This window comes from Spea bombifrons, chromosome 5 (genome assembly GCF_027358695.1).
Source record: "Spea bombifrons isolate aSpeBom1 chromosome 5, aSpeBom1.2.pri, whole genome shotgun sequence".
NCBI lineage: Eukaryota > Metazoa > Chordata > Amphibia > Anura > Pelobatidae > Spea > Spea bombifrons.
In genome coordinates this window covers 75,983,916-76,009,423 of record NC_071091.1, presented here as the reverse complement: position 1 = coordinate 76,009,423, position 25,508 = coordinate 75,983,916, and the positions used below count along the sequence as shown (strand labels likewise).

The 25,508-nt window shown below is 38.8% G+C and overlaps 1 protein-coding gene across 5 annotated transcripts in view; it reads left to right on the top strand.

Moving 5' to 3' along the window:
* Positions 1-25,508, top strand: part of PTPRM (protein tyrosine phosphatase receptor type M) — a 321,476-nt gene that overhangs the window by 128,569 nt on the left and 167,399 nt on the right. For all 5 annotated transcript variants that reach the window (XM_053468204.1, XM_053468203.1, XM_053468210.1 and 2 more), the window contains exon 7: positions 4,407-4,700. In XM_053468204.1, the coding sequence (XP_053324179.1) occupies positions 4,407-4,700 (294 nt within the window). The remainder of the gene's footprint in view (positions 1-4,406; positions 4,701-25,508) is intronic.

Below are 25,508 nucleotides of genomic sequence, written 5' to 3'. Positions count from 1 at the left end.
TGTTGTGGCTTTTAGAAAAAGAAGGCTTTTGTTATTTAGCTTGGGGCACATGGGCGAAGCCATCAGCAGTAGCGATGACCCATTTCCATTCAAAGCTTAGTTCCTTCTGCTCAAACTTAACTTTGTTGCTTCTGAGAAGAAAAATCTCTCATTCTGCAGCTCAGTCATTTTCATTTTAAGCCTGCAGGAGGATTTCAGATGATATCGGAATCCTGCCTTTTTTTAAAAAGCTGTGAAGGCATTTATTGAAATATTGGGTTCTTATGTGTTCTTTGAAATAGTAAGATCTGCAGTATTCTTTGTGTTTTGGAAGGAGACTGACTGCATTTATTCTTTGTGTTTGTTAAAGAACTCGAGTAAGCTCTATTTAGCGATAAAATGTTTTACTTATCACAAACATGAAAAATATTATGACATTAAAAGATAAAGCTTCCGACTAAGACTGGGGCATGTAAAATCTACAGTTCTCCAAACGCATCCCTTACAAAAAATTACTGCAGTTTTTCTGAAGTAATACTGCAGTTTTTTGGACATGAAAAAACTGCAATACTGCACTTTTACTGCAGTATTACTGCACAGTTACTGCAGTTTTACTGCATTTGTACTTCACTGTACTGCAGTTTTACTGCACATTTACTGCACATTTACCGCACTTTTTGTTTTTATATTGCAAACCTACAGTTGTAATTCAATGTACGGCAGCTTTATTGCATTTGTAGTTCCGTACAAAAATAACTGCAGTACAACTGCAGTACAGTGAAGTACAAATGCAGTAAAACTGCAGTAAATGTGCAGTAATACTGCAGTAAAAGTGCAGTATTGCAGTTTTTTCATGTCCAAAAAACTGCAGTATTACTTCAGAAAAACTGCAGTATTTTTTTCGTAAGGGATTAGCAAAATGCCAGTTAAATTGTCCTCTAAATACATTAAAGGACGCTGATTCTTAAGAAACGCTGGTGAAGCTTTGCATTTATAGCAAAATAATATATTATGATATACTCCAGTCAATTATGCTGAAGTTAATGTCTCCATTTTTCTTGTATATGATAACAATTTAATAAACGGGTATAGTTGCAGTTACAAAAATTGTGATAAACGGGTTCCTTAATTCAAACTAAAGGGTTTTATGTGCCTAAATTTTTTTGACAGTAAATCTTCATTTCTTTTAATAATGGCAATTATTAACTCGGTGTTTCTTTTTTCTTGTCTTTCTTACTATTGGATTTTGAATTTTGCAAACTGATATGATCATTTAATTTGTTCTGTATAGTGCAACATAATGATTTAACCCCTTGAATGAGACTATCTATGTAAAAAGTGTGTAGAGCTGCACCAGGAGTAAGTGTAATAAATAGTAAGGGGGTAAAGAAGAGGGGGGCTTTTGTATAGGCTGTTAAAGCACCTAATTGGAGCAGTTCCCAAGTGTCGCTAAAGATAATGCAGTAATGGGTGCGGCAGATGTTAGCACCAAACAGATTTTTTTCACATTTTTTGATACAAAATTGCAGTTTATTAGAAATGTTATACGATAAATATAAAATAATTGTAGTTAAAAAGTTGATTGAAATCCACATAAAATCTTTAACATGAGTATGTGTGTAATGCACATAAAAAAAAAAAAAAAAAAAAAATATATATATATATATATATATATATATATATCTTCGCTTTTTTCCACTGCAGTATAGCTCGAAATACTTTGTGCATTTTTTCACGCCAGTGATGTAATGGTGACATCACTGGACATCACTTTTTTATATTATTTATTATTTGACTTTCTTTATGGTTTTTTTTCCATTTTTTAGAAGATAATAAAACTTTTGTTCCCTCTCCTCCTCCTGATAATGTCTGTGCTGATCACACGGGGATCAGCAAGCAAGGCTTCATAGCCCTGCATTCCTGATCACAATATGTGGGATCAGCCAGCAGGTTGATCAATAGGAGACCTGTAGAGTTCTCCCGCCCTTGAGTAAACCTCTAGTGGGTGTCAGCACTGACACCTACCAGAAAGGAATGCCGGATTGTGTGATCGGACATTCCTTGTATCGCTGTGAGTGCCGTTACACACGATGTAGCAGAATGGAGATATCCCTGCTGCTGCAACAGTCAGTCAGGTACATCCTTATACTGGTATGTCTCAATGGGCTTCTTGGCACATGTTTTAAGGACATGTCCTAAGGGAAAAGAACAGGTTAATATAGACAATATAAGTAAACAGAAAATGCAGCTTTAAAATTACAATTTCATTAATTAAAGGGAAATAGTTAATCAAAAACTTTATCACCCATGTGATAAAATAATTAACCCCTAAACCTAATAACCCAACTGTGCTTGAGGTTTAGGTCACAAACTGACTGACTTTTTCAAATAGGGCCAGGTAGGGTTGGATATGTTTTTTCATCCCATACAAGAAATCATAATTTACAAACTATATTTTGTCTTTACTCGAGTTGTCTTTGTCTAATATTATACTTAGTTTGATGATCTGAAACATTTAAGTATAACAAATAGGCACAAATAGAAGAAATAGAGAAGGCAAATACTTTTTCACAGCACTGTATGTATCTATTTAGTGTACAGGAGCCTGATAAATATATGTCATGATGGTCCTTGTATGATACCAGCAGAACATTTCCAGATTTATAGTCTGCATAACATAATATACTTATTTTAATTATACTATGCAGAATATAAATCTTTAAATCATGAATACTCACATTTTGCACTAATAGAACTTCCTTTGGAACAGTACGTTAATGGCAAATTTATAAAGGTATATCCTGATACCGCTGTTACAGTATGGAAGAATGAAAATGAACAATATACAAAACTGACAAGATGATGAACAGACTTTAAAGCATACTGGTACAGAAGGAGAAGAGGGAGCTATTCTTGTAGACTAAAAACCTATTTCTGTTACAATCTTTTCACCTGACGGGAAATCAAATCATAATATAGAATCTGAGTATATCACATAATAAGTTATAGTTGTAAAATTGTTTCTTTTTACGGTTTGTTAATTGAAATTAATGAAATAAGTCATAATAAGGTCACTCTATGACCTTAAATTCAATCTTGTGTGACACTTTATTTGTAGACTTTCAAAATATATAAATATAGACATGCATCATCTTCTTATCTAGTCACCCTTCCATCATAGAGCTCTGGGTATGTGAGGATATGTACATAATTTGTGTTATATTGGTGAAATGCAGTTTGGATAAGATTTCTGTTTGCTATGTATTTTATTCCATGAACTGTCAGCTTCTCTGGGCTCTTTCAGGATAACATTGTCCCTCGCTGTTAGCTGTAAGTTTATACAAACGGCCCAAGGGATTACACCAAGACTTTACAAAATGAATTCTAACTTCTCCCAGTACTATCACTAATCAGTGTATCTAGTAACCTCTTTGACCTTGTTCTTTCTCTAATATTGTAGTTCAACCGAGCTAAATTAAGAGGGGAGACTTGAAAGTAATTAACAGCGCTTCCAGCATGGCTTCACAACTGCCTTAGGGTTTTCTAGAAACGCATTGAATCACGTCCTGGTTCAAGAAATAGCTTAATCACCTAAATTGATGTTAAATGATTTCTAGTTGAGTACAACACATGGTTCTTGCATATAAATTCAATCACTACAAGAAAACAGCCAAGTACTAACAAGCATTCACATTAGGGATGTCTAGTGGCAGGACTATTAATTATTGTGAAATCCAATATTCGGTCAGGTATAAAATCAATAAAATAATATTTAAAGGCAGTGATGTTTTTATAATTAGCTATTCCTTTTTTTCAGGAAGGGTTTCAAACAAGGTGCGTCGGAATACTTATTTCATGACCTCATATAGAGTGTAATGCTTGGGGAAAGCTTGCAGCATAAAGATTAATATTGCTAGGCATAAGGTGGTTGCGGCTCATTTAGCCCTAATTAAACTGCTTGTTGTAACTTACTGCCTGTGTTCTGGTGATACATAGTTTGACAAGTGACTGCTTGTGTAGATGTTTATAAAGGGTGTGACATCAGGTGACTATTTTACCTTAATTTTCCATCAAGACACAACATTTTCCCAAAATCATATAAAACCTTATGGAGTAAATGCCAATAAGTGTTTAGTATACAACAAGGTTTTATTTATCATATCCATATATTTAATTTATCGTTTGCTTATACAGATTCTACCATGGCTGCCTTCAGGCCCACTGTTGTCCTTCTAATATGTTGCATCATTGTGCTTGTGTTGTAGTTTCCCCTGTAAGAAAATGTAAAATATATTTTATTTCTATATTTAACTTACCATTGTTGAAATAATTTATCTGCTACAACTGTTAAAATATAACTCAGTGCTTCTTTATTAGTGACACGTTCTTATTAGTTCCTACGTTAATACAATGTATATCTGTTTCAGAACCTCCTGTTCCCATTGCACCACCTCAACTCTCATCTGTAGGAGCAACATATTTGTGGATACAGCTCAACGCAAATTCAATCAATGGTGATGGGCCCATCATTCAAAGAGAGGTAGAATATCGTACCACAAGTGGAAGCTGGTTTGACATTCAGCTAGTGGACTCTTCTAGCTACAAGATAGGACATTTGGATCCTGATACAGAATATGAAATAAGTGTCCTCTTATCAAGGCCAGGAGAAGGAGGAACCGGATCTCCAGGTCCAGCATTGAGGACTAGAACTAAATGTGCTGGTGAGTAAAGTAAAAACACCATATCCGTGGCAAGTCTTATGGAAGTTTGTAATAGTTATGTGACACTTAGTCAAATGTCCATCACAAGGTACGTTGTTGTCTACCTCTTGTCAACCTGTTGCCCTCCCAGTGTTGAATAAGTACAATTAGAGCTGGTGGTGGATTGCCAGTGTTGTAGTTCAGGACTAAGCTTAAGATACACAAGTTGACACCTACCACAACTGTATAACAATTTAGGCTGACAAAATCAAAATTCATAAAGGAAACCTTTTCACAATCAAGTTAAGAGGAGAGTTGTAAATGAAATCACTCCTTGGTCGTAGTTTACAATAATTAATGATGGCGTTTTAAACATCAGCAAAATGAGCATTGTACAGAATAATCCAAACTGTATTGCATTATTATAAACCTGCATTACGGGAAGAAGGGAAGTGGGAGGAAGCCAAAAAAAGGATAAATGCCCTAATGGTTTACAGGAAGAAACCGCCATAGCAAAAAGGGAAAAAAAAAGACAAAACCTCAGTGATCTTAAATCAAAGCCTTTTTACTGTGTTTTACTTTTTAGAACAGAAAAGTGATGCAGGTGAGTTCTGCTCAGACCACTTCCAAGCCTTCAGGGGTGGCTTCAAGAATACACTCTATGAGATCTCTTCCAGTCCCACACTTATAATGACCCCATAAGAAGGCATTAAAGGGAACACAAAAATGATCTAGTTTTGGATGATTTCTCAAATCCTGCAAATGTGTGTCGCATTGAAAACAATGAGAACAAAAAAGCATAATAATAATACATTGCATTCATCAGATCTAATGAGCCAGAGGTGTCTAAAATGTGCTTTCCGGCTGCCCATGGCACACTTTCCTTTTGTCGCCCTCTTGTGTACAATATCAGGAGCACACCATTTTCAGCTAAACTGTTAAGGGCATACCTGCGAGATTAACGCTAACCATTCTGTTCTAATTAATTATGCTTTAATAACACTGCTTTATGGCTAATGCTGCATAGATCCATTGAGGAAAAATACCAAACTCATTTTTAGTGTTATGAAAACAGTTTCAAACACAATTTGCATACAAATCATTTGTGCCAAAAGTAATTAGTTTCATACTAAGTATGTACAATTGTGTGAGTTTGCATATTTCATAAACACGAAGTACAAGATATGTGAGTAAATAACTACGATTTAAATAGACCTATTGTGGCTATAAATGGACAGAGTAAGGAGTAAGAATAGTTAGCACTAAGTGTGGAATAGGAGGCCTGGTATCTCCTGTAGTTCATGGGGCCTACAATGCAACCCTTTATGAGTTTCCAGATATAATAATTTATTTATAATTTCTTTTGAAGTCTGTTTTAGAACTGCTCTATACAGACAACTGTGGAAAAAACAGGAATAGAAGAGTAATGATGTAATATTCACAAATAAGGATATTCTAGCGCCAAGAGTACTATATAATACATTTTAACTACATCAATACAGAAGAATAGCTTGCTTCTCTGTGTGCATAATTAGTGAGTATGCAGTATATGTAACACTTTGACAAGTGAATTACATCAGACTAAAAATATATAGGAATGGGCATTTAATTTTTTAAATAACGATTAAAAACATTAGATATTTTAAAGAGGTGCTGTAACAATTCAGTTAATGTCTAATGATCACGAGTGTAAGGTAGATGTAAATCATGTGTTTTTGTTTTTCAAATACCGATAATGCAAAACAAATCACTTTTGTTTTCTGTCATGTAGTATGTGAGAGTTGCCATCATCTTGAACAGGTTCCTAGTCCTTAGATACTTGAGGTAGGAGCATTGGATCTGCACAGCTGGAAGAAATCTTTAGTGCTAAATGTACATGCATAGTCTGCTAAAACAATACAGGTTTACTCCATAATATTTCACAACTTCCTACCTGACAATAGAATTCCAGTGAAGTCTTCATTGGCACATCTTGGGAAATTGGGTGAAATCTGTATGAAATACCTAGAATTTTAGCAATGTTTTATGAGCCATTTATCTTTACATGATTGGGAGCTCTTTTGAATCTGTACCAGCATGTCTCATGTTTGTATATCTATATATATATAGGTATATATATCTATATATAGATATTTAGATATATATATATCTATATATAGATATATATGGTTCCTGTATCCTCTGCTTATAGTACTAATGCTGCGTAATCTGCTGTTTCTCTATCAAGAAAATGTAACAGCAGTATAGTAATTAAGGATGTAACGATAAGATTAAGCTTTAATATGAATGCTTGCCAAGAACCACTTATTGTCAAATATGTATCTCGTTTCTTTTTTACAAGTCTAATGTCAAATGGCTATCTCCAATGGACAACCATCTCCAACATCGTGCCATTAAGTGATATATATTTCAATGTAGATGTCATCAATTCAGCTAAATCTACGTATATGTCAGTAGGTGGCAGTTATCATTACACGGGTGTTAGTAATAGCCAGAACTAATAGACTTAGCAGAATTATAATTAACACTCTTGCTGCCAAGCTAGTATATAAAAAAAATATTTTAATGCTACTCTGTGATGGTAGGGAGTTTAATGCCATCCGTACATCCTTGGAATGTATGGTCATACATGTAATAACCTCCTAAATGCTTGAATGCTATGAAAGGGCCACATAATGTTAGGTAGCACGAGGCTCCCTAGTTGCTTAGAAATACATAATATTATCTACAGGGAGTCATGTTACTTTTATTGCAGGGAATCATGTAAATGTATGCATATTATCAACTATTATAATAAAAAAATAATTATCTTGTTACTTAGAGTATTATGGTCTTCAACTTTAATTGTGCCAGTTATTAAATTTGAAGCGGCCATCATAAATACTAAATGAAACTATAAGAGGTGTCCCACACTGTGTGCTAGTGACATACAGTGATAAACATTTGCCTTTAAATGAGAACGGACAGTGAATGAAGAAATGCCTGATATATTTTTAATACTGCATGTTTAAGATTTGCGCTTTACATGCAATACTTATGTTCCATGCGATTTCTTCTATTACATTATATTTATTCATATATTCATAAATATATACATTCTGTAGTGATGTAAGTCTGATAATTAACAATACCATTAAGATTAACACTGTTTTGAATTAACAATAATTAGAGTTGGTTGCCTCACCTCCAGGTTTGACCGGGACGTACCTCCATGTCATGGAAACCACTGGGCTGTTCGTGGTTTGAAAATAGTCAGAGTTTGGCAGGGTCACGTAACATTGCATGACCACACAGTAGCCTCGCAGCTTGCAATGTTTGCATTGAAGATAGGCTTAGGCTTCCCACAGGATAAGTGAGGCGTGTGTGTCTGGGTGTATGCGTTAGTATGAATGTCTGGGTGTGTGTTAGTGTAAATGGGTGTATGTGTGAGTGTCACTGTCTAGGTGGGTGTTAGTGTGAGTGTCTCTTGTACCTCCCCTCTTTTTTCCTGGCTTTCTCTCTCTCATCTCCTCCTTTTTTATTTCTCATGTCCCTCTCGCCTTTCACTTATCTTTCATTATTTTTTGTCTCCTTTCTGCGTGAAAGTGTTTTTTGGCCTGGTCACACTCCCTGGAGCAACCCTTCAACGATTGTCCATGAAATGGCTCGGTAAAAGGTGACATTATGTGAGACTGGTACAGACTCTACCCCAGGGCCGGCCCTACCATGGAGCAGAGTGGGGCAATTGCTCCAGGCGGCACTTTTGAAGGGGCGGCACTTTGCCGCCCCAAGCCCTTCTTTTTTTTGTTTCTTTTTTTAAAGCGGAGGAGAGAGAGGGGCGCCGAGTGGTTTTCGCTTACACGCTCGCCGCCCCTCTCTCTCCTCTGCGAGCCCTCCAGCTCAGTCTCGGTGCCGGCTTGTAATGCTGAGCGCCGGAAGATGACGTCATTTCCGGCGCTCATCATTACAAGCCGGCACCGAGACTGAGCAGGGAGACTCGCCGCAGGACTGCTGAAAGGTAAGTACAAAGGGGGGGGGATAGGGTAGATAATAGGGAGGGAGAGTAAGGGTAGATTATAGGGAGGGAGAGGAAGGGTAGAAAATAGGGAGGGAGGGAGAGGAAGGGTAGATAATGGGGGGGGGCAGCACTTTAAACTTCGCCCCAGGCGGCATTATGCCTTGGGCCGGCCCTGCTCTACCCCCACTTATGCCTACATCGGTATACAATGATACTAATACCTTGGAAAATCTGATGTATTAGAAATAATGGTTTTGTAGTACTGGTCTACGGGCAAAAAACATGCGTCTCATTAAATACATCCTTTATACCATGTCTCTGTTTATCCTTCCCTCCTCCTATTTTCTGCCTTTTTGCAGAGGCTGCTGTCACAAAGCCAAGTCCCCTGTGTCCAGTTAAAGGACAAATATGGGCTGAAACGTTCCCTGATGGGTCACTGTGGACTTTCCTTGGCCATAGCACTAAAATATAATTTTTACCTTAAAAATCCTTCTACGATGTTATATTCTGTATAAAGTATTTCAAGGGTAATAAGGATTAGGAGTGCTTCCCAGTTTTTATTGTAATATATTATCAGACAGTGTCATTTGCTAGAGATGTTGAGCTGCGGCATCTTTAATTGGTGGTTTGGAGACTTCAAACGACATGCTAATCACCGGCTAATGGGGTTAGTGGATTCTGATAAAGTAATGACAAACCAATTAGGGAAGGTAGGAGTAAAATACTGCCATTCTCAAATGTGATTCTTTCAATTAACAACAGGACACGATTTAAAGGAAGAGTCACTGCACCTGTTTAATGACAGTGATAATTGTAAGCTACAGACCCGGAAATTGTGAGCCCTGGCAAGCCTCCCTGTGATTTCAGATCCGAATGGTTAGATGTTCAGCAATGTGTTAAAGCTTAGTATTTAATTCACTTATGGGGATCAGTCGCTGTAACAGAGGATGTGTGTGACATGCATATATTCCATGCTTTTAATAGAAGACGCCTACGAGCAATGCTTTTTTCATGGTGACGGAAGAATCTCTCATAATTATGGCAAGCAATTGTTTTACATGCGTCCTTACTAAAGAGATGGCTTTATCTACTTAATGCAGCATTGCATACTCATTGGATGCACTTTAATACAAAAACACATAAAACATGAAACATAACTGCACATTTAAAATGTGTGCCTAGGTTATTAGCTGTAACTTTTTTAGTGCTTTATAGTGGTGGAGGGCAGCCCTTATTAAGATGTTGGAAAGATACCTGGCATTCAGTTGGTTAACACTGACCAGTTACTTAGCGTTACCAGTGCCGAGCTATAGCCCATATAAACATGATTTGTACCCTTTGTGTGCTGGTTTTGTACCTGTATTTTATAACACCCTTCTTAGTAAAGGTATGTTGAATGTATAGGAACTGACATCAATATAGTGTGGAGATAACAAATCCCAAAAATATTTAGTATGGCGTATTCTGACTTTGTACCAAATATGAGGTTTTAAATAATAATTATAAGGGAGCCACATCCTACAAATAGCTTTGTTTCCATAGATCATACTATATTTCTGAACAATATTTTGCATTGTCACTGATGCGTTAGAAAATGCTTCATGAAAAAGGTACGTGCTACATTTGAAGATAGGTATCTTCTAGAACAGGGGTTCTCAAACTGCTGCCCTCCAGCTGCTGCAGGACTACATCTCCCATAATGCTCCTTCAGCTAAGGGGCTGGCTGAGAACCCCTGTTCTAGAACTACAGCTCCAACGATCCTCTGTGAGTCTAAGGCTAGGTAAGGGGATCATGGGAATTTTGGCTCAACGTCAGATGAAGAAGCTACCTGCGAGCTACTCCTGGTACTATACTTCATACACATTATCTCAAGGAACCTTTAACACTGTAAAGTTCAATTATCCAGTTCCTTATCTCATTGACGTTGAATATGGGTTGATTAAGTATAATCAACACAGCTGCATATATATTGCATCCATCTAACCCTGTACACACTTGTCTAAGGTAATAAATCACACCAAGTGTCTGCATAACTTTAAGAATGACCTTGGGTATGAACTTCTTTAGTACCACAAATTCAAGTACTTAGTAGCATTTTTCATTATACACTTCAGACTTTCTGCCAGCGTGTATATCACCAACACGCGAAATGGAGCCAAACAGGGAAGAGAAATATATTGGTCCTGTAATCATTCCTCAGCTCCAACAATCAATAACTAGCTTCTTGCCCTGAAAACACAGTCATGCAGATACTTGTGCTGCTAATCGAATAGACAAAAGGGATGGAAGATAAAAGACGAGAGCTGTCTCTTGTACTGTTATGTATTAGTTTTATTTCTAAAAAAGAAAAATTGTAGAACGGGAGCTACAAGCGATGTTTCCATCTGTACATTGAAGGGTAAATTTATGATCTGAGCAGCAGTATTATCTTTCCCATGTATAGGCAGAAGTTTTAGAAAAACAGTTATTTTAAATGTGACATTGATGCAACCTCTTTATAAGTTCAGAATAAAAACAGACAGCAGAAATTCAGGAATATGATTTATATATTGTATATTGTCTGTGACAAAGTTCTGGAAGACATTTGTGACAATAAAATGTCTTATTAACACACGAATACAAAGTTAGCACATAAATACAAAAATATTTCCAGCACACCATCTTCATTCCTAGAACTCTTACTAGATACTGCATGGCCTGGATTCAGTGCTGAGGATACATCTGGTACACGTTATTAAATAGAAACCAGTGCATACATTTATTTTAGCTGGTTTTTTTTTATTTATCCTATTGTAATCAATGCAAGAATTTCTTCTCAATTACTTAGATTTATCATAACCTTGGAATCTGACCCCATAAGTGAATTGGCTGCATTGTGATTCTGAACAAGTTCAATAGAGCACAGAAGGATACACAGTCAAGGTTATGTTTTTACTGCAATCAGAAATGAGCATGACTAGACACCATATAATAAATCGAGTAAAGATAAAACATAACTTTTAATTAGCTCACTAAAAGGGCCGGTATGCCTATAGAATCGCTAGAGAAATTCATCAATACTTGTGTTGCAAAATGTAATATTTATTATAATAAATTACATAAATAAAAACCACCCTGGTGACTTAAAAAAATGTAAGGAATATTGGATTTCTACAGTCACTATTGTCATCAATGTGCCTGCGGTGCATCCTTAAAAGAAAGCAACACCCAATTACAATGTATGAGTTTAAAAAAAAAGAAGAAAAAAAATAATTTTGATATCTGGTCGCTTTTTTGGCTAAGATGTATAGTTGTACCGTGTTAGCCATAGAAAGAGAGAAAGCTAATTTGGTAAATTTATAATGGATTGCAAGCTTTCGAGACTAGCTAGGTCTCTTCATTAGGCTTATTTTACCCTGAAGTAGTTAATGAGTTGTATTTCCCCCTGTGAATCCAGTTTTGTTATAGTTATGTTTATGATGACATCCTTATAAACAGCTTACACTTTAACTAGGAAATTACATTTAAGGAAAACGCTGGATCACATCACATGATATAACTGAAAAAAAAAACAACTTAAAACATATATTATAATATAAAATATATATTATATATGTAGTAGCATATTCATGTACATTACTTCATGAAAGTTACAGTACAAAATATGCGAGAGGCTTTTTTAACCTGTGAATTCACTAATCAAATAGCCTAAAATCCCTGAAAATGAACGTCTCCTAACATCGACAAACAGAACGTACCTGTTATTAGATTACTTATTCCTATTTGTTCTGATCATGTTTATGGTTATTATTGTTTTTATTTCTATTGTTTACTTTTATTAAATCTGTATACTCTATGTAAAACTGTTTCTGGACTTGGCTCCCCAGGACACAGTTGAAAAAGAGATAAATCTCAACATATTCCTCCTGGTAAAATACTTTCTAAATAAAATAGACACAATAGCTCTGTTTAATAAAAAAAAAAAAAACTAAAAACTGAATCTCATATAGATCTGATTTTACAGCCCCAATCACTGTAGATATGTAAGATATTTTGCTTTTCCTCTAGAACACAAAATGAGTAATGTCACAATACATTGAATTAACTGGCTAGTAAGAGATAGACCTGGATTACAAAAAAATTACTTCTTTTCAGCATTTTTCCCAACTGTAAAAACCCTGTTCACTTGAATAGGAAACAGTAACAGTAATTTAATGCTAATCTCTCACGCTGAAAACTTTTCGACACTCACATTTATGATTAGGGGACTATTAAGTGCATAAACATGGTTTTCTGGCGGTTCTTGTTGGATTATCACGTCAGGATTTCTTTAGCAATGCACGTTAAAAATTGGTTTATGGGATAAACATTACAATTTAGCTTTGAGACTTTTAATGAAGTTGAAACAGCTAAAGAAATGTCATCATGTTTATAACAATGTGTATTTTATTCATAATTTATAAGGCTATTGGTACATATTGGTATGTAGAGTAATCATGTGAAAGCAAACAAAATAGCAACTTACCAAAGAAAATAAAGCAATTCAACTAATGTTATTAAAATACATAATTTCTTTGCAAGTAATATACTTATTTAATTTGGTTCTTATTCCTTCATTTTCATTAGCTGGTGCTATTTTATTTTATTCATGAATCAATTAACCAAATCAGGCTTCCATCTAGAAGCATAAATGTTCTGCAAAAGAATTCTTAATAGATTATTGATTTCTTTAGCATCCTTAGAATTAAACATGGTTTCATTATTAACACCACAAGCACGAGCAGAATAAACATGGGATTAAAACCTCAGAAATAGAAATCTTAGTGTATACTTTCATGGGGGGGGGATTTAAACTGATGTTTCATGGTTTTCAAATATGTTAGTAAGCAGGCAACTATAACTGGCCACCATGGTCCTAATTGTAAGCATTTGGTCCTGCCTGGCCCTAATATTTGCCTAGCTGTTAATATCAAGCACATAATGCCACACTTTTAAACTTGAAATAGGTCTTATTGAAACAATGTGCACAATAACTTACTCTTTGACGTAAATATAATACTAATGTATTAAAATATATTATATGTAAGGGATATCGTTTCCTGATTCTGTTAACTGCCACCTTCTCAAACCTACTTTGTTCTATCATCAATCTCATTGAACATTTCCATTTAAGTCATCATATAGAACTTTTTATTTAATTTGATTTGTCCACTTGTGTTTCTACCCTCCCCAAATACCTCCCTTACGGATACTTTATGAATATTACCCCAGCTAAGGAATGAGCCATATCCAAAACCGCCTACTGTTCTACCTCACTACCTCAAGTTTGTAGAATTACTAAGAGGTAAGGAAATGGAAGAGCTCAGTTGAAAAGTTATATATTATTTTTGCTTCTTTAAAATAGTTCAAAACTATTTTTTTTTTAAAATGTACTTCTGATAAATTGATCTTAAAGATAAGCTAATGGAAAACATCAAGTCCTTCCAGACATATTATTTTCCGAGGTCTTGAGAGTGTTTTATTGCATATTATCTCATTTTACAAGGCATGTAAGATCAAACTTGTTCATATAGTTACATTACAACCTGCCCATCTTAGTCAACATGGTTACAGAGGAGTCTGGATTTACAGTCCTTTGAAAGATAATTGAATGTATATATATCATACTATTCTTTACATTTGCATCATTGCGACTTCTGATGTGTTGTGATTTTATCAAAGTTAACTTCATAGGCATGCACAGTGTTAGCTGGATACTTTTCACGCCAGAATATTATTTGACTTATTCATTTTCCAAGTCTGTTGCTCATGGAATGCATGGAATATTTGTATTTGTACAGCACACCTGTCCTCATTGGAGTCATGTATGTTTTAATTGAACGCATTAATACGTTTCCTTCCAATTTAAAGACAAGAAATGTGACCCTTATAATCTAACAGTGCAGCGTACTGATCTAATCATATTATGGTTGATTTGGTGGATAGAGAAATCAACTTTTTAGATGCTAGCCATCTACAACCAAGGACGAGGCAACAACTACATTTTGCCTGACATGACACCACTCACCAAAATTACAAGCGACATTGGGAGAAATGACTAATTTCCGTCTCCTCTAGCCTGCTGCCTTCTCCTTGTTCCACTTTTCCTAGTTAATTAAATATCTTCTAAGTGTAAAATTACCACAAATGATTTCAGCAAGGAGCAAAGTGTGCAAAAAGTTTGATCTGTTCCCCCTGTAGTGTTTAATTTTATAGAGTGACCTTATTCTTTATTATAACTGGCATGTTTGACCAAGCGCATGACAAAAAAAAAAAATTCCTCTGACCCGCGCATCATTAGCAACGCCGCACAGTGACAACTGTTTAAAATGGTACTACAATTACATTTCCATTAGAAAACTTGTGTCGTTCTTTGACAAATGAAATGTTCAATTGTTAAGAATCTCATTTTAAGGAAACCGCAGAGCTATAATTTCTGTCTGATGACCTATCAGTAAAATGCTTTTTTGCCTTCAAGAAAACATTTAGCTTTTTAAAGAGGTTGTAACATTTTAGAACACACCATTGATTATCATGCAGGGTGAAATCAAGGGCTCTTCAAAAAGGGAACACATTAAAGAAATACAAAGATATACGTATGAAGACGTTTATCACTCTGTAAGGAGTATCTTGTGGATATATAAAATATAAATTGTATTATTGCTGCACAGTGGGAAGTGAACAACTAGACATGTTATAATGTCTGCCAGTAAGTACAAGAACACACCAACGCTAATAAAACAAAACAGTTGGACACTCAGTATATTGGCTCTGAATCTACGTAGTTCTTTATTCACTAAAAGGAGAGTTTGTTGGGGCGCTGCAGTATAAATAGTCAATTCCTTGGACATACACGGAACTCACTGAGTTTGAGCCCTATAAAAGCCTGTAAAGGCGAGTCTGGTACACAGATCTTCGGTTACAAGACAGAAATAAGACATTTCAAAGTCCTTGTACATCGACAGCATCCCATACTTTACAGAAACCATAAAGCTCTTGCAACGCTAAACAAATGGAAAAATCTTTGTAGGAAGCTTGAATGGCGTACCTCAGTTGATATTTGATTCTTCCCTTTCTCCCTTGACTATTTCAAAAGCCACACAGACTTCCATTAGCTTTCAAACAGCGGTCTTGTATTTGCTTTTAATTGGCTGATTATTATTGATCACCAGCGGCATTAATGGCTTTTTGTCTGACTTGCCAATCACCTCTATTCTCCGCATTTTTTTTTTTCTACATACTTAAAACGCAAAACAATGAGCTCGATCTGACTAGCAGTAATGTTGAATATTTGCAGTTATTTCTATTCCAGAAGTATGGCATTATATAAGTATTCTATGAACATTTCATGGTTCTTAAAAGAGACTGACACATGTTTACATGGAAAGGTTAAGTTATATTCATAATTGATAGTCCATTGACCTGCTGCCAACTGAAACTAATAGTTTTCGGTTATAAGAAAAATATAGCAAATCCTTTTTCATTTTTGTAGGACAGTAATTCCTCCCAGCCTGTTCCTTAGCTGCTTTTATTCTTCCTTCCTGTTACTTTTTCAGGTAAGGATGAGATGCATGAATTACCCACAGAGCCCACGATTAATGAGGCCTATTTACACATCAGTGGAATATATTTCTACATTCTCCATGCACTGACTGCTCTTGAAACCTATTAAATATTTTGCAGATTAAGAAATCTTTACATCTGGCATATACTATATGTTACTTTTTTTTTAACCATAGTCATTTATTTCTGGTCAGAACTCATATGTGATGCACTACTTATGTCATATTTTGTAAAATGCTGCAGTACATAATGGCACTATTTGAATTTAATAATAATAAATAAATTATTGCTTCTCCTGAGATAATGTATACCAAAAAGCTACTTTTTTTCTCCTACCTATTTGACCGCCCATTCAACAACTTTTTAAAACATAGTATTTTATAGTGTTTTATTGACTCACTAGGCCCAAAGGTAACCAAATATAAAAACAAATCTTAATAAAAAAAAAACTAAGAGCAAAATGGTCAAAGGTTTGTAAAACTACCCTTTTAATACCATTTTAATTCATATATGAAGCTCTGTTTTATTTTTTTTCTCTCCGGTAATCGTAAGTGTACTATAAAACATTGATCTATTATTATTTTTAATTATTATATGTTTACAGATATCCAGGACGTGTTTGACATAGATTCATGTATTTGCTTTTGCAAGTTGTTTAACATTCTTTGAGGTGTTTCTATTTAAACTGTCAGCGGCAAAATTAATTTAGATTATAGCTATTTCTTCTATGGAAAGTTATAATCTAGCTAGCTATTTTAATTTGCGCAGAGATGATTTATTACGACAAGGTAATTAGCATTGTATAGTGCTATTTTGCTCTGGGTTATGCCTATTCCTTTGCTAAATTATATATTTTTTATTAGTTTGAAAATGAAATATTAAAAGTTTGCCAGGCAGAACGACGTATAAAGACCAGTAATGTAAAATAAGATTGTGGACAATAATATAACACAAGCCATAAAAAACATTCATATTTCATAAACGTGTTTTCCATGAGCATAAATTGTCTTTGGAAGCAAGAATTATATTGCGAGTCATTAAGCGCGTTAATAATTAATATTTGTGGGATGATAACTGTAAATATATGCATATGGTATAAAGTAATAAATATCTTTTATGAACCCACAATTGCATTACAGTGGAATTTCCGACAACTTTCCGACAAAATGGAAAGTGAGGAATCATATAATTAGCTTATTATCATAAGGGCTGGCAAGGTTCAGGTGGAAGGGCTGTTTAGTAGCTAAGTTATATGACCTAGAACACTAAGGATGCCCTTGACTGGATCTAACATAGCCATACTGTGTAAGGGTAGCTTTATAATAACCTAACTGGGACTTCAGCTTCAGTTATTTTATTATTTTATTATTTCCTCTGTTTTTTCTAGTGTAGTATGGCTTGAGATCCCTTTGCAGAGCTCTCATACATTTTGAATGCCAGTGATGTCATGGTGACATCGCTGGACTCCCCATTAATTATATTTCTTTTCTTTTATTTCATTTTTCCCTTTATTTTCTTTTTCATTTTTTGAAAGGCGGAGAAACTATCTCCCTCTCCTCCTCCTGATCTGTCTGTGCTGATCCACAGGGCTCTAATGGGTGCGATCTCCCAGCAGGGGGAACAATTGGAGATCCCTGTAGGGCAGGGGCGTCCAACGTGCGGCCCTCCAGCTGCTGCAGGACTACATTTCCCATACTCCTCAGCCTGCCCCTTAGCTGAAAGAGCGTTATGGGAGATGTAGTCCTGCAGCAGCTGGAGGGCCGCACGTTGGACGCCCCTGCTGTAGGGTCTAGAAAGACCCTGCTGAGTCTCTCCTGTCCTCTGGGGACCTTCTGGTGAGCGTCAGCACTGAACGCACATTCTTTATAAAAGTAGGAGGAATAAGTACCAGCAATCTGTTGTATCTACAATATGGAGTTTACCTGTTTTTCTTACATTTTACACTTTAGGAAATAAGTTTACTTCCGATCATTTAGAGTGCAAAACATATGTATTTAGGAAAATCACAAACCTGCTTTAGAGAAATAATTTTCCACTAAAGGTTATTTGAAAGGGTGAAAATGTTACTGACCTATATTTGCACAAAGTAGCACTCTGACCACCTCTCGGTATAACGAGGTGTGCACAGTAATGCCCCTCGTCAAAATGACAGGTTGGAGGATATTCAGTAAAGTTCATATTTGTCCGTTCAAGTTTGTAAAGAAATTATAAGCAGTTTGGATCTTTTTTCCTTGATCTTTTTCAAGACGTAGCTTTTAAGGCAAAAATCAACTATGTGTAATTTTCACAGCATGTTGCAAGGCCAAAGGAAATCACAGTTGGGTCAATGTTGGTGGAAACGAAAAACATATCTATCCACAATTTATGCTATAAATATTTTTGTTACTATTTTAACTATTGAGAAAAAAAAACCCTAGAACTGCATGCATTAACATTGCATTAAAAGCAAAAACTGTTGAAAAATCTTTAACATCCTATATATTATTGGTTTTCTTTTCTTCATGTATTCATATTTCCAGGGCCGGCCGAAGACTTAACGCCGCCTGGGGCGAAGTTTAAAATGCCGCCCCCCCCACCGACGCGGGGGGGGCGGCATTTTAAACTTCGACGACGCCATTATTTACACCCCCCCCGGTACTTACCTTTAAAGAGTCCTGCGGCGAGTCTCCCTGCTCTGCCACGGTGCCGGCTTGTAATGCTGAGCGCCGGAAATTGACGCCACTTCCGGCGCCCAGCATTACAAGCCGGCACCGAGACCGAACAGGGAGACTCGCCGCAGAGGAGAGAGAGAGAGGGGCGCCGAGTGGTTTTCGCTTACCAGCTCGGCGCCCCTCTCTCTCTCTCCTCCGCTTCAAAACGAACAACAAAAAAAACCTCTTGGGGCGGCAAAGTGCCGCCCCTTCTAAAGTGCCGCCTGGGGCAATTGCCCCAGTCGGCTCCATTGTAGGGCCGGCCCTGCATATTTCACAATCACTTTACATACTGTAGTGCATGGGGTATGTGGTTAGATATGATTGTTGGAACGTTATTAAAATTAAATGGAATGGGCATTAAAGTTATACACATAACTAGGGACTATGTTGTCTCTTTAAGCATTAGGACAAACCAACATTATTCTGATATAAAAAGCAATGTTTGACGCGTAAATGGAACTGGAAATCTGTGATAACATTTACTGCTTCATCAAATAATAGGCTGGATTTTATTCACAGAGATAAATCTATCGTAGGTCATTGAATAGAAAGCCTTCCGTAGACTACAAAGGAAAAATATGAAATAAAAACAGACATATTAGACAACGTTAATAAACTGAGGCAAAATATATTGCAGTTTTTATTTCACTTTTCTTTAGCTCTCTATGGGTGAATTACAGAGATTTGTAATAACACACACACTACCATTCAAAAGTTTGGGGTCGCTTAGAAATTATTTTTTTTGACAATTGTAGCTAAAAATGGCTGCTTTTTAATTAAATATCTTCATAGACATACAGAGGCCCTTTATCAGCAATCATCACTCCTGTGTTCCAATGGCACGTTGTGTTGGCTGATATAAGTTTAAAAGGCTACTTGATCATTATATATATATATCTATATATATATATATCTATATATATATATATCTATATCTATATATATATTGTGGTAAAGTGTATGGGAGAGTGGTTGATGGGATATATATCTCACCTGGTTACCTCAGCCAGGCATGGTAGCAACCCTAGGTGCTCTCAGGTGAGGCTTCCTAAGCTCGTTACTGGGGAGGAAGCCTTAAAAGAGAGGGCTGTTAGGTTTGCAGAGAGAGGGAGAAACTGAATGAAGGAGCAGCTACAGCCAGCGCTGCAGCCCACCAGGTATGAAGCTTTACCCCATACAAAACTGGTTGCTTTGCTTTGCGTCAGACCTTAGGCTGCTAGAGAGGTATCCTGCTGTTTAGTTAGAGCCGGACAGGCTTATAGTTTGTTTTGTTTACAAGGTGCTCTGTGACTACAACGTCTAAATAAACACGCTTTTACGTTGGAAACCTGTGTGAAACTGTCATTGCCGCCCCATGCGTGAGCTGTCCCCTACAATTGGTGGAGAATGCGGGCACAGTTGTGCTAGGAGCAACGGCAGGACAAAACACAGCATCTGAATTTTGTGGACATTTAAAGGGCCGGAAGCATATGTCCTGAGTGAAGGCTGCAGCACTGTAAGGCCCATCCGGCACAATGGAGGAAGTGATAAAGCAGCTGATACAGGCTAACCTGAGACATGAGCAGGCCTTGGAACAGCAACGGAAGTTTCATGCAGAGGCTTTTCACGCCCAGCAACATGCACAACAGCAGACTATGGCCCAACAACAGGAAACGAATCGCCTGTTAATGGAGCAGATTGCTGCGCTCAGAGAGACTGTTGTGGCTCAGCCCCAAGTGGAGGCAAGCCCCCTTGAGACTGTCAACGTGAGGAGGACCGTTCAGCGGGGCTTACAAAAGATGACACCTGACGACGACGTTGAGGCCTACCTCACCGTATTTGAGAGAGTGGCGGAGAGAGAGAGACTGCCAGTTGCAGAGTGGGCAGAAGTGATTGCACCCTTCCTGACTGGTGAACCGCAAAAGGCCTACTATGACCTCGGGGAGCAGGATGTCCGGGACTTTACAAAACTAAAAATGGAGATCCTTGCTCGCCTGGGTGTTACGCCCGCTGTTCGGGCCAAGAGAGTCCACTGTTGGAAATACACCATGGACAAGCCTGCCAGGTCCCAGATGTATGATCTGATTCATCTTGTACGCAAGTGGCTGGAACCAGAATCCACTACACCAGCCCAGATTGTGGAAAAGGTGGTAGTGGACCACTACCTCCGCGCCCTCCCGGCGGAGCTACAACGGTGGGTTGGGCATGGAGACCCCAGAACTGCTGAGCAGCTGGTCAACATGGTGGAAAGGTTCATAGCAACCGAGGACTTCCTCCGTGAGGTCCCTGCGGCACCAACACCTTCCAAGACTGTCAGACCCGCGACATCTTTGGGTAAGAGAGTTCCAGCTGGAGGTGTATGGAAAAATGTGAGAGAGAGCAGGGCTCTAGAGGTTGGGCAAGGGCAAAAGACTGATCCTGAACCCCTGGGACCCCACAATCCTAGAAAGGGCTCCCTACTAAGGAGGCCAGGGACCCCCCAGTGCTGGAGGTGCCATGAGTGGGGACACATAGCCGCCTATTGCCCTCTTAACTCAGAGCCCATGGTGTGTGACGCTAGTCGGCGTCAGTCCCTATTTGCAGAACCTGTTTGTGCAGCCATTCCAGAGTCAGAGACTGAGCCACATTTTTGTATGGTGACAATAAATGACTGCTCCGTGAAGGCACTTTTGGACTCGGGTAGCCTGGTGACTTTGGTTCGGGCCGGCCTTGTGGCTATGGACTACGTGCCGAACAAGCACATAAGAGTGCTATGCATCCACGGGGATATTGTCGCTTACCCTGTGGCCCCCATTAAGTTGGTGACCCCATCTGGAACTGTGACCTACGAAGTCGGAGTTGTAAAAAGACTTATGCATGCGGTTATTTTAGGCCACGATTTCCCATTGTTCTGGGAGTTGTGGAAAAGGGGGAACGTTTCTGCAGCGGGGGAACAAACTCCGGCAGAGTCTGTACCCTTCCCTGTAAATAATGGGTCATGTGAGACGGCCATTGGAAACAATGATACCAGTAAGGGGCATGATGAAAAGGATGTAGGCCCACCTGAAATGTATAGTGAAGATTCTTTCCCCTTGCAGGTGTTAGCTGGGGAGGAAGAAGAAGAAACTTCCCTACCCGGCCAACAGGTCTTAGATTTAGAAATGTCTCGGGGTAACTTCGGGACCGAGCAAGTGAGAGACCCCACTCTGGGAACTGCACGGGCAAATGTCACCGTAGTAAATGGGGTACCACAGGAACCCGAAGCTGACCAGAAATTTCCACATTTTGCCATGAATGGGGATCTAGTGTACCGGGTCACCAAAGTTAACACGGAAATTGTGGAACAGCTTCTGGTGCCGAAACCATACCGACACCTGGTGCTGGACATAGCTCATAACCATGTGTTTGGGGGGCACTTGGGGACTAATAAAACGCAAGAGAGGGTCCTCCAAAGGTTTTATTGGCCTGGGGTGTATGAAGAAGTAAAAAGGTATTGTGAGTCATGCCCCACATGCCAGAAAAGTGCCCCAACACCACACTTCCGTAGCCCCTTGGTGCCACTTCCCATCATCGAAGTACCATTTGAGAGAGTTGCCATGGATTTGGTAGGGCCCATTGTCAAATCTGCTAGGGGACACCAATACATTTTGGTTGTATTGGATTATGCTACCCGGTACCCAGAGGCGGTACCCTTAAGAAACATGGCCTCCAAAAATATTGCTAGGGAGTTGTTTTACATGTTCTCTCGCACGGGGATCCCTAAAGAAATTCTTACTGACCAGGGAACGCCCTTTATGTCACGGGTCATGAAAGACCTGTGTAAGTTGTTTAAAATCACTCACCTCCGTACCTCAGTGTACCACCCTCAAACAGACGGGTTAGTTGAGAGGTTTAACAAAACCCTCAAGCATATGCTAAAAAAGGTGGTAGAAAGGGATGGCCGGGATTGGGACTGTCTATTACCCTACCTCATGTTCTCTATCCGGGAGGTGCCCCAAGCGTCTACAGGGTTTTCCCCCTTTGAGTTAGTCTATGGCCGACATCCAAGGGGTTTGTTAGATATTGCCAAAGAAACTTGGGAGACCGAGGCCACCCCATATAAAAGTGTTATTGAACATGTGGCTCAGATGCAGGACCGAATAGCGACAGTGATGCCTATAGTTAAAACGCATCTGCAAAGAGCACAGGAGGCCCAGAGCAGAATTTATAACAGATCTGCCAGGTTGAGGGCCTTTAATCCTGGGGACAGGGTCCTGGTTTTAGTGCCCACCGTTGAAAGTAAGTTTTTAGCCAAGTGGCAGGGTCCCTATGAGGTTGTAGAGAAGATGAGTGAGGTGAACTACAAGGTCCATCAACCAGGCAGGAGAAAACCCTTCCAGGTTTACCACGTAAACCTGATCAAGCCGTGGAAAGATCGGGAGTCTTTGGGGGCAACCCAGGCAGGGGTCAAAGAAGTGGGGCAACCCGTTCCCCCAGTAACAATAGGAGAGGCACTGTCAGTGCCCCAGAAGCAGGAGGTGAGGGAGTTCCTGCAGGAAAACAGACGCAAGTTTTCGGACCTACCTGGGCGTACCCACCTCATAAAACACCATATTAAAACTGAGCCTCACAGTAAAGTGAACCTGAAGCCATACAGGATACCAGAAGCACGTAGGGAGGCGGTATCCTCTGAGGTCAGGCGCATGCTTGAATTAGGTGTGATTGAGGAATCCACTAGTGAATGGTCAAGCCCCATTGTGCTAATCCCAAAGCCCAATGGGACGTGGAGGTTCTGTAATGACTTCAGGAGATTAAATGAGGTCTCAAAGTTTGATGCGTACCCCATGCCCCGAGTGGATGAACTGGTTGAGAGGCTTGGGAAGGCAAGGTACATCACAACACTTGACCTTACAAAGGGCTATTGGCAGATACCGTTGACTGAGGAGGCTAAAGAGAAGACTGCCTTTTCCACTCCAGAGGGCCTGTTCCAGTATGTTGTAATGCCATTTGGGTTACATGGGGCCCCTGCTACCTTCCAGAGGCTGATGGATCTGATTTTGAGACCGCATCGTGATTATGCCGCTGCTTACCTGGACGATGTGGTAATTTTTTCGTCTGACTGGAAAAGTCACCTCTGTAAGGTACAGGGCGTGTTAGACTCCATTAGTGATGCAGGCCTAACCATAAACCCTAAAAAATGTGCAGTGGGTCTGGAGGAAGCAAGATACCTGGGTTATATCATTGGTAGGGGGCTGGTTAAACCCCAGATCAATAAGATTGAGGCGATACAGAACTGGCCTAGGCCAGTAACAAAGAAACAAGTGAGGGCTTTCCTTGGCATAACCGGGTACTACCGTCGGTTCGTGCCCAACTTTGCCTCAATGGCAACACCATTGACAGACTTAACGAAGGGTGATAAGTCAGTGATGGTAAAGTGGAACCCCGAGGCAGAGAAGGCTTTTCAGAGTCTGAAGTCTGCCCTATGTGACCAGCCAGTGCTCGTTTCCCCAGATTTTAGGAAACCATTTCTGGTTCAGACAGACGCGTCTGCTACAGGTTTGGGAGCAGTTTTGTCGCAAGTGGTTAATGGGGAAGAACACCCAGTGCTGTACCTGAGTAGGAAACTGACCCCAGCAGAGGCAAATTATGCCATAGTGGAAAGGGAGTGTCTCGCCATCAAGTGGGCGTTGGAGTCCCTGAGATATTACCTGCTGGGCCGGGAATTCGTGTTGGTGACTGACCATGCTCCTTTGGCATGGATGAAACAGAATAAGGAGAGAAATGCAAGAGTGACCAGATGGTTTCTCTCCTTGCAAAATTTTAGATTTACAGTGGAGCATAGACCAGGGAAGTTGCATGGGAATGCGGATGCGTTGTCCAGGGTGTACTGTATGGTTGCTGACGCTGTCCAGACCTCTGGTCTGGAGTCGACGGGGGGGATATGTGGTAAAGTGTATGGGAGAGTGGTTGATGGGATATATATCTCACCTGGTTACCTCAGCCAGGCATGGTAGCAACCCTAGGTGCTCTCAGGTGAGGCTTCCTAAGCTCGTTACTGGGGAGGAAGCCTTAAAAGAGAGGGCTGTTAGGTTTGCAGAGAGAGGGAGAAACTGAATGAAGGAGCAGCTACAGCCAGCGCTGCAGCCCACCAGGTATGAAGCTTTACCCCATACAAAACTGGTTGCTTTGCTTTGCGTCAGACCTTAGGCTGCTAGAGAGGTATCCTGCTGTTTAGTTAGAGCCGGACAGGCTTATAGTTTGTTTTGTTTACAAGGTGCTCTGTGACTACAACGTCTAAATAAACACGCTTTTACGTTGGAAACCTGTGTGAAACTGTCATTGCCGCCCCATGCGTGAGCTGTCCCCTACAATATATATATATATATATAGATATAGATATATATATACACACACATTATATATATATATATATATATATATATATATATATATATATATATATATATATATATATATATATATATATATATATATATTGTAGCAAAGCTGGAGAGGCTTTCTATGTGCTCTGTATTCCCAGCATGAAAGGGTTAATAAATGGAAGTCAGCCCTAAAATGTCTGACTTCCATCTATTATTATTATCTCTCTCTCTCTCTCT